Source organism: Culicoides brevitarsis, chromosome 1 (assembly GCF_036172545.1).
Source record: "Culicoides brevitarsis isolate CSIRO-B50_1 chromosome 1, AGI_CSIRO_Cbre_v1, whole genome shotgun sequence".
Classification (NCBI taxonomy): Eukaryota; Metazoa; Arthropoda; class Insecta; order Diptera; family Ceratopogonidae; genus Culicoides; species Culicoides brevitarsis.
The window spans coordinates 33,697,906-33,708,050 of record NC_087085.1 but is presented as its reverse complement, the minus strand read 5'-3'; the positions used below and the strand labels follow the sequence as shown (position 1 = coordinate 33,708,050).

General features: G+C 28.7%; 2 protein-coding genes across 2 annotated transcripts; one reads left to right on the top strand and one right to left on the bottom strand.

The window, feature by feature from the left end:
- The first annotated feature begins 1,381 nt into the window (after nucleotides 1-1,381).
- LOC134837686 (plasmanylethanolamine desaturase 1) lies at nucleotides 1,382-9,638 on the top strand. Its single transcript, XM_063853072.1, has 6 exons — nucleotides 1,382-1,510; nucleotides 5,354-5,513; nucleotides 7,386-7,597; nucleotides 9,036-9,254; nucleotides 9,314-9,483; nucleotides 9,548-9,638. Exons 1-6 carry the CDS (start codon nucleotides 1,382-1,384, stop codon nucleotides 9,636-9,638), a joined length of 981 nt encoding a protein of 326 aa, XP_063709142.1.
- LOC134828098 (leucine-rich repeat-containing protein 15-like) lies at nucleotides 2,379-4,071 on the bottom strand. The gene has a single exon (XM_063841062.1). It carries the CDS (start codon nucleotides 4,069-4,071, stop codon nucleotides 2,581-2,583), a length of 1,491 nt encoding a protein of 496 aa, XP_063697132.1. The 3' UTR covers nucleotides 2,379-2,580.
- Nucleotides 9,639-10,145: the final 507 nt, after the last annotated feature.

The following is a 10,145-nucleotide window of genomic DNA, read 5'->3' as shown; positions in this document are numbered from 1 at the left end:
TGTCTTAACACGAACTTTTATTTGATTTAAAGCAAGTTTTTGCTTTATTCGTGTGTTTCTGACTGCATAATACATTTTTTTATTATTTGTGTTGTGGTTATGTATTGCTAATAAGTCCCCGAGCTTCGAAAAAAAGGAAGAAAATGCATGATTGCATGTTTTGTTGAATTAAAAAAATATTTATTCAATTCTTGACCTATTTAGAACTAATGGATGAATAATGGACAAAGAAAGAAAAAAAAAATTTAGTGATGATGTCACTTGTATTATTTGCTTTAAAGCCAAAAAAATTTATTGTCACACACACAAAAAATGAGCAAATTTCGGCTACAGCAGCTTTTCAACAGTTTGTTGTGTTTGCGTGTCTGTCGCGTGTGAGTGCTAAGTTACTTTCGCTTCTTCGTGGCTCCTTTGCCCCCCTTTTAAACGTACGAAGCACACACGTTTAACACGAAATTCTAACGTATTATCGATGATTGTTGTTGTCGGTTTTATAGTTAAGTCTATATTTATTAAACATATGTTTGAGTGGTCTGCTCTAGACTTTTGGCACCGCCGTTGAAAACAACTCACCATCAGTTGCGTTTGATCGGCTCGAGAATGTAGATGAGAAAATTTCATTTCGCGAGTGTATTTTTATAAATAAATAGCAAAAAAAAAAATAAAAAAAAAAATATTTGGTAAATAAAACATAAAATATTGCGAAAAATTGCATTAGTTTAAAAATAAAAAAAAATATTTAAAAAAATAATAAAAATTCGTGACAATGGCGCGTGTGACCCTTTTTTAGAAAAAAAATGATGATTTAATTTTTTTATTATTTTTTGATAAGCCTCTTTCATGTCGCGCGCGCTATTATTTACAATAAAAAAATACCAGACATCTCCATCAACAAACACAGCAGACACTTTTAAAATATTTACAATAAAAAAAAATGTTTTTTTTTTGTGTACTTTTAAACAACAAGAAAACTCACATTAAAATATCATCAGTTTTCATAATTTATTTATCTATATATTTATAGGCTAATGTTGTTGAAATAAAAAAATTCGAAATTCCTGAAGTAAAAATAAACATAAATCGAAAGTGAAAATTTGTGATCGTCTTTGCAATTTTTTTTTATTTGTATTATTACTTGAAAAGTAGCGTGAATGTCATAAAATTACCAATAAAAGTCATTAAAACATAAATTTTCTGTGTAAACATGAAACAAATCCAGCTTAGAAATTTAATACCTTTTATCTCATTAAAAAAAAATTATTTGCTGAAATTTGATTTTTTTTTAGATGCACAAGGAAAGTACAAAAAATTTTAGTAATTATTAGAAATATGAAACTATAAACAAAAAAAAAAGAAAATTTTTGGAAAAAAGTGACAAAAAATGGATTTGATATCGACATCGTTGCACCATTGTTCGAAGCGAATGGAGCCGAGTAGCGTAACGTCTGAGCAATTGCTGATTGCGTCAACGTCTGTGCCTGCCATCAAGATATCAACGACTTTTTTAACGGTAAGTTTTTGTTGTGTGAGAAATGTTCTTAACTCAATTTTTTTTTTTTTTGATTTAATGAAAATGACTTTCTATGGGTTCTTTCGTTAATTGTCCATTGGCACGGTTCTCGAGAATTTTTCGTTTGCATAAATGTTCATATGAGGAGACAAAGTAAATGTTACTTACTTAAAATGAGGTCAGGGATGGAAGACATGCAGTAAATTCGTTTTAAAGGTCATTCTTTTGTTCTTTGGCGAGAATGAAGTTTTCAAGTCTTTGTTGAAAGAAAAGACAAAACAAAAAAAAATTGAAGGAATTTTTACTTAGAACTTTTTTTTTTTGTTTGCATGTTTCTTATCGAATTTCTTGTTGTTTTATGCGCGTTGCTGATTACATGCACAAAACGATTTTTTTAAGTGAAGGAAAAATTAAAAGTTTTCCTACGAATTTTTTTCTTGAATTTTATTTTGCTTGTCATTTTTCACAATAATTTTCAATTTTTCAAAGATTTTTGTACAATTTCTAATTTTTATCGTTTATATATTTTTCCTTTTTTAAAAGCTTAATTTAGATTATTACAAAGAAAAAAGTGATAAAAACCCATAAAAATTAAAATAGTTTAAAAATTTAAAAATGAAATTCAAAAAATATTAATGATTGTGTTGAAAATTTTTATTTTCTTTTTTGAATTGGCCAAAATGCAAATTTCAAATTTTTAACGGTCATTTTTTGAATTGACTTTTACGAATTTTTGGCTAAAACTATCTAAAACCTCCAAAATATTGTAGAAATTAAAGGAAAACTATGAGAAATGTAAGAATTTTTGAACATTTATAAAAAATTTTAGGGATAAATTTAAAAAAATTATTAAAAAATTTATCACTTTTGAATTTGAATTAGCAAAAAGGCGATTTTCAAATTTTCAACGGTAATTTTTCGAATTGACATTCAACAATTTTTAGCTCAAATTTAAAAAAAACTTTAGAAATATAATTTTTTAATGGAATTTTTAACAGAATTTTATTCAGAGAATATTTAAGAAGCAAAATTTCTTTACTTCAACATGTTTTTATTTTAAAATTTTTACTTTAATTATTAATATTCGTGGATGATCGATAACTGATGAATCTGCTCAATTGATATTTCTTCACGACAAATGCCAGTACTCCAGCTATCATCGTAAAAAATCCAACAAACATCAAAAATTTCCAAAACATCCCAATCCTCTTGGAAGGCAAATCTTCACGACAAATTTCTCCAAATAATTCGTAAAACTGAATTTGAGTCGTATTCAAAAACTTCAACATCTCCGTCGTGTAAGAACAATTAAAATTATTGTCTGTAATGGAAATCCGCCTCAAAGATGGCAATTTGGCGAGTTCCTCGTAATCCAACTCTTTTAAATCCATTCCGCTTAACATCAAACCGTACAAATTTTGTAAAGATTTGAACCAAGAGACGTCGACAGTGTTGAGCTTCGTGTTTCTCAATGACAGGAACTTGAGATTCGTTAACGATGAAAACGTGTCTTGAGTAATTTTAATACCTTTCATTGATTCGAGAGTTAATTCAGTCAATTTTTGACAATTTCTTAAATTAGTCAAGTCTGTTATTGGATTTGAATCGATCTGAAGTGACTTTAAGTGTGAACAGCTGGTTAAAAAGTCGAGAGATTTAATTTTATTATTTTTTAAATTCAATCTTTTCAATTCAATGAAGGACGGGATCTGAAAATTCTCAATTTGGTTGCGTTCAAGTAAAAGTGTCTCTAATTTCACATTGTTTCCTGTAAGTCTGAGATTTTTCAATCGATTACCTTCAAAATTTAGATTTTTTATTTTATCAGGAAGTTGCAACGTGATATTTTCCAATAAATTATTCGGCATTTCGATGAAGTTCAGATTCGTATTTTGAATAAAAGTCAATTCGTGAAGAGATTTCAGTTGATTGTCGTTTAAATAGAGATTTTTCAATTCTGTTAGTGGCTCAAACAATTCTCGGGGGATTTCTTCCAAAGAATTATGTCCCAAAGTCAGATATCTCAAATTTTTCAATGATTTGAAGGCGTTTCGATGGATTTTTTCCAATTCACACCCAACCAAAGCTAAAAGTCTCAAAGCTGTTGCTCCGTAGAACGCATTTTCTGTAATATCATGCAGCTCCAAAAAATGCAATGCAAGAGTTTTGAGATTTGTGGCATTGGAAAATGTAAAATCCGGAATTACCTCGATTTTATTGTGGCCTTGAAAAGAAGTCATAACTTTCCCTAATTGAGGAATTTGTTGAAAAATTTCTGCGGGAAATACGGGACTTACGATGTTTTCAAAGATAATCGACGTGTAATTCTCTTCGTCCAAATTCGTGATGAGTATCTCTTGTTGATGGAATTTGTGCGTGCCATTTTTTTTGTAATTATGCAAAACGTGGATGTCTGCGAGTTTGCAACTTACTGTGGTGAATTTATGGTCACAAATGGTGCTAAAAATTTCATCCGTCTCACATTCGACTTCAAGAACGGAAAATGATCGAGCGATCAAAGGAATTGCTGCAAGAAGAATGAAAAAATAAAAGTAACGCATCGTTGAACGGATTAAAGTAAACTGACGAAATTCTGGATGAAATGCTGCTAAAATGCATTAATTCTGAGTAAAAAAGGGGCGAATTGCAATGAGATAAGGATTATCATTTTTCTGAAATAAATATCGAGGACAAAGTTGATTTGCGATTATTTTTATCGTACCTTGAAATAATTTTTCATTGAATTTTGAAAGAAAAATGAAAGTAATCTATAATTTTAAAAATTAATTTTTTGGTTAAGTTTTTGCCTAATATGAATTTTCAAAATACAAAAAATATAAATTTGGTAAAAATTTTTAAAAATTAATTCAAAAATTAATTTAATTTAATTTATAATTAAAAAAAAATAAAATTAATTTTAAGAAAAAAATCTTAAAACTGATAAAAAAAATTATAAAAATACTCACAAGTACAAAAACTCCAACTCCAAAGCCTTTTAGACGTACAAAAAAGCCTCCAAGTTCACAAAAAACATAAATCACGACACCCTGTAGTTGAAAATTCTCCTCCATACATGCATAATATTATTATTTATAATGAAAACTTGTACAAAAGTTAATCGTTGATGCATGTTTTTACTCGTAATACTTGCGAAATCTCGATAAATTATTGTTTCACGAAATGTTGCCGCCACGCAGGCATCATCGAAAGGCGACAAAATGTCGCGGAATATACCTGCAAATTAAAAATTCAGTGTAAACTCGATTTTTTTTAAATTTTTTGGAACAGGATCTTGATTGATATCACACTTACCCCTTCCTTCTTATCCGAAATTTCTCTGAAAAAAAAAATGTCAAGTGAATAAAATAAAGTGTCGCCGTCAAAAAATACATAAAAACACAAGTAGCTAAAAAAATATTTATGACTACTTACTTGATAGGTTTTTCCATAAAATTGCGACATTTTGGGCATTCGCATTTTTTTCCGCTACTTAGTCAATAAAAGATATTCTTGCACTTCAATTTCCTCTTTTTTTTATTATTTTTTGTTGATTTTTCGTAAAAACGAATCAAATCAATATTCATTTACATTTCTAAACAACAAAAAACGATAAAGTCAAGTTTTACTGCTGCTGATGCCATCGCAGAGCTTTCTTCAAAAATTAATGAGAACCATCTCCGTGCATTCCAAATTTTTATTTACTTCTTTGCTGCAATGCAAAAATATTTATTTTTATTTTATTATTCAAGCAACATCGTAACATCTGAGCTTCTTGTATTTTTTTACGTAAATTCCTAAAATTTTTCTCTTCTTTTTCTTTTCATGATTCGTTCGACGGAGCAGCAAACGCCGGTAAAAACGGAACAACAAATTCTGGAAAACTCGATGTCGGAAGATGACCCAAATGCGAACAGCACAAGTCACGTACAACAAAAGGAGAAGGCGGCACGATGGGGTCCCAATCACAAGGGAGCGCAGGAATTAGCGGGGCTTTACAGTAAAGGTTCGTCGTATTGATTGCTTAATTGTTGTGCAAATGAATTTCTTATGAATGAGTAATTTTTTTGTTTTTGATTTTTTTTTCTTCATATTTGAGCAACGAATGTCTTTAATTAAGTGATTCGTGTAAAGAATATCTGAGGAAATGTTTATCAATGGTAATTTATTAGGGGTGATGGAATTTATTTTATTAAAAAATTTTGTTTGTAGAGTTTTACTTTTTTAGAATTTCTTTTACAAAATTTCTTCAATTATGATTTTTTTTTATTTAATTAAATTAAAATAAAATTATGTTTTAATTTCTTTTCAAAAATTTTATTTTATTTTAATTATTTTTAAAAATAATTTTAAATAATAAATAAAATTATGAAAAGCAAAAGTGTCTCTTTAAAATTTTAAATTAAATTTTAATTAATTTAATTAAATTTAAATTAATATTTTAAAGTGATTTTTTTATTATCATTAATTATTTAATTTTATTTATTTCATAATTTAAAATTTTATAAATAAAAAATAATTTTTTAAACTCCATATTTTTTTAAATAAATAAAAATTAAAATTAATATAATATAATTTAATAAAATTAAATAATAAATTAATTAAAAAATTAATTGAAAAAATGTAATAAAATTTTAAAAACTTAAAATATTTCAAAAAATTCCATCACCCCTAATTTTCATTCACTTTTAATGAATAATTGACAACCTATGAAGAAAAATATTCTAAACGGTTGTTATTTATTTTTTTTTCTTCGACAAACTGAATCAATCGAATTCTACCGTCGCCGCAGTAATTTGTATTGTTTTGCTGCGGTCAAGGATATAATTTGTGGGAATTTTCAACAAATGTTATCAGATCAATATTGAACATTCATCGATTAATTCAATTGTTGTCTACAAGTCAACAAAGTAAACGCCTGGCTCTTAAATTTTATGCAATTTTCCCAACATTGACATTGACTTCGATTTTCTTCTGTTTGTTAAATATTTACAAAACAGACAGAGAAATATTTTTTTAATGACCTTAGCATGAAAGACACCTTTTGCTCTTCTACACTTGCAAACGTGCGAATTCTGTTAACCATTTATTCATCGAAAAATATTTTAAAACGTCTATTTTTAGCGGCAACGACAAATTTTCTCATCCATTCATTGATTAAGGCAGACTATAGTAAAAAATTGCATAATTTCTTTTGTTCTTTTCGTGAAAATTAGATTTAATCTGCTCTACTTTTTAATTACCGCTCATTAATTAATGTTAAAAAAGGCGGAATTTTTTAAAGAATTTAAAGTGCAAAAGGATGTCAAAGCGGTAATCGTGTAAATTTTTACGTCATTTCTCGCCTGACTAGGACAATATTTATTTTTTTTTTGTTGTCATTTCACGTAGAATTTTTATTGCAATAACTCACGGGATGGCAAACAGTGTGTCAGGTCACTTTTCTTCATAAAAAAATTTTCTTTAATGAAAATAGGGACGTCATCATTTTTAATTAAAATTTACGATTTTTTACAAAAATTTCAGTAACAAGGCACGTTCTTCCATAAGACGAGAGAAATTCCTGCCACACCTCTGTCTTTATTGCATACTTTTCTTCATCATGCGGATCAATGTTGTTGTCTTCTAATTCGCACCGAGCATAACACGAAAAATTTGTCACGACCTTGTCGACATCGAGTGTAAATAATAAATAATACGAGGAAAAAAACACGTCGGTCTCATAGGAAATGCGAATTTTACAAATATTTTTACAGCAATTTTAATGATGAGTGTTTGAGTGATGTGTCTCGATGTTTTTTTTATTGTGAAATTTGTGATTGATCGGGCGTCTCCATCTATTGACTGATGATTTTTCATGTTTCTTTCATTTTCACAGGGAAACGAACTCAGGAAATAGTTTGCGTTTGTTGTTGCATCACTCTGATGATCGTCAACTTTATCTTCATCATTCAACATTTTCGCTTGGAGCGAGTCAGCGCTGTGATAATCGGAGCTCTTTGTGGTATTTTAACGGCAGATTTGGGTTCGGGCATCGTTCATTGGGGCGCCGATACATGGGGATCTGTGGAGTTGCCGATAATTGGAAAGGTAATTAAATATTTTTAGGCTCTAATTTATCATTTTTAATCATTTTATAACTCAAAACTGCAAGAGCAAAAAAAAAAATTTTTGTCAGAAGGCTCTAATTTATCATTTTTAATCATTTTATAACTCAAAACTGCCAAAAAATTTAAACTGAAAAAACAAATTTTTCTTTGACATAGTTTTGTTTTAAAAACTAAATCAAGAGCAAAAAAACTGTGTCAAAAACTGTGTCAAAGCAATTTTTGTCAAATCTTGCTCCAAATGAATAAAAATTTGTCAGAAGGCTCTAATTTATCATTTTTAATCATTTTATAACTCAAAACTGCCAAAAAATTTAAACTGAAAAAAAAATTTTTCTTTGACATAGTTTTGTTTTAAAAACCAAATCAAGAGCAAAAAACTGTGTCAAAAACTGTGTCAAAGCCATTTTTCTCAAATCTTGCTCCAAATGGATAAAAATTTGTCAGAAGGCTCTAATTTATCATTTTTAATCATTTTATAACTCAAAACTGCCAAAAAATTTAAACTGAAAAAAAAATTTTTCTTTGACATAGTTTTGTTTTGAAAACTAAATCAGGAACAAAAAAAACTGTGTCAAAAACTGTGTCAAAGCAATTTTTGTCAAATCTTGCTCCAAATGGATAAAAATTTGTCAGAAGGCTCTAATTTATCATTTTTAATCATTTTATAACTCAAAACTGCCAAAAAATTTAAACTGAAAAAAAAATTTTTTCTTTGACATAGTTTTGTTTTGAAAACCAAATCAAGAGCAAAAAAACTGTGTCAAAAACTGTGTCAAAGCAATTTTTGTCAAATCTTGCTCCAAATGGATAAAAATTTGTCAGAAGGCTCTAATTTATCATTTTTAATCATTTTATAACTCAAAACTGCCAAAAAATTGAAACTGAAAAAAAAATTTTTCTTTGACATAGTTTTGTTTTGAAAACCAAATCAAGAGCTCTAATTTATCATTTTTAATCATTTTATAACTCAAAACTGCCAAAAAATTGAAACTGAAAAAAAAATTTTTCTTTGACATAGTTTTGTTTTAAAAACTAAATCAAGAGCAAAAAAACTGTGTCAAAAACTGTGTCAAAGCATTTTTTGTCAAATCTTGCTCAAAATGGATAAAAATTTGTCAGAAGGCTCTAATTTATCATTTTTAATCATTTTATAACTCAAAACTGCCAAAAAATTGAAACTGAAAAAAAATTTTTCTTTGACATAGTTTTGTTTTGAAAACCAAATCAAGAGCAAAACTAAATCAAAAACTGTGTCAAAAACTGTGTCAAAGCCATTTTTGTCAAATCTTGCTCCAAATGGATAAAAATTTGTCAGAAGGCTCTAATTTATCATTTTTAATTTTAATTTTAAGGCTTGAGTCAAAAAAAAATTAACTTAATATTAGGTCCCAAATTGACAATATTTTTGTGTATTTCAGGCATTTTTACGTCCTTTCCGCGAACATCACATCGATCCAACATCAATCACGCGCCACGACTTTATCGAAACGAATGGCGATAACTTCATGATAGCGATACCGATTCTACTGAAGCTCGCCTATAATTTTCTCGCGAAAACAGACGCCCAAATACAAATGGAATATGCATTTAGTGCGTACCTCTTTTTGTGTTCGATATTCGTTGCAATGACAAATCAGGTGAGTTTCTTATCGCCGACACGTGTCACAGTCCTTTTTCTATTATTTTCCATTTTTAGATCCATAAATGGTCACACACGTATTGGGGATTGCCAAAATGGGTTGTTTTCCTGCAAGACCATCACATAATTTTACCGCGTCGACATCACAGGATTCATCATGTGGCGCCCCACGAAACTTACTTTTGCATAACTACGGGTTGGTTGAATTGGCCTTTGGAGAAAATACGGCAAGAATATCATTTTTTCATCAAAAACAATAAAAAATTCTAAAAAAAATAATTTTTCAAACAGATTCTGGTCAACATTGGAGACAATCATTGAATTCGTGACACGACAAAAGCCGCGTGCCGATGACTTCAAATGGGCTCAGAAACGACTGTGATTCTGTTCAATGAATTTTCTCTGAATTCACTTGCATCACTACCATTAAAGATGAAAAAAATAATCTTTTGTACTGCTAAGGAAGCATTTTACTGTTTAATATTAAGTCCAATAAATTCGCTGATAACACAACTTTCAAGGACACACAAATCACACACCTTTTTTGCGATAAATGGCTCCCCGGAGAACAAAAAAATGACCAAAAAATAGGTTTCTATCGAAAAACTAGTCATAAGCATTAAAAGTTAAGCAATCAAGTGTATTTTTATGATTAATTTTAGTGTAAAGTTAGCTTGTTAGGAGATTTTGACACATCACAGGATTGGAAAATATCAATTCGGAGAAAAAATGTTGATATGATAAGGACTTGAAGAAGCTTAAAAGATAAAAAAAATATAAAATTTTACGTTACAAGGCTTTGAAGAGCTTAAAAATTTTGAATCAAGCAAAGTGAGAAATTCAAATAAATGCATTTTTGTGGATTTTTCAAAATTAATGATCAATTTTT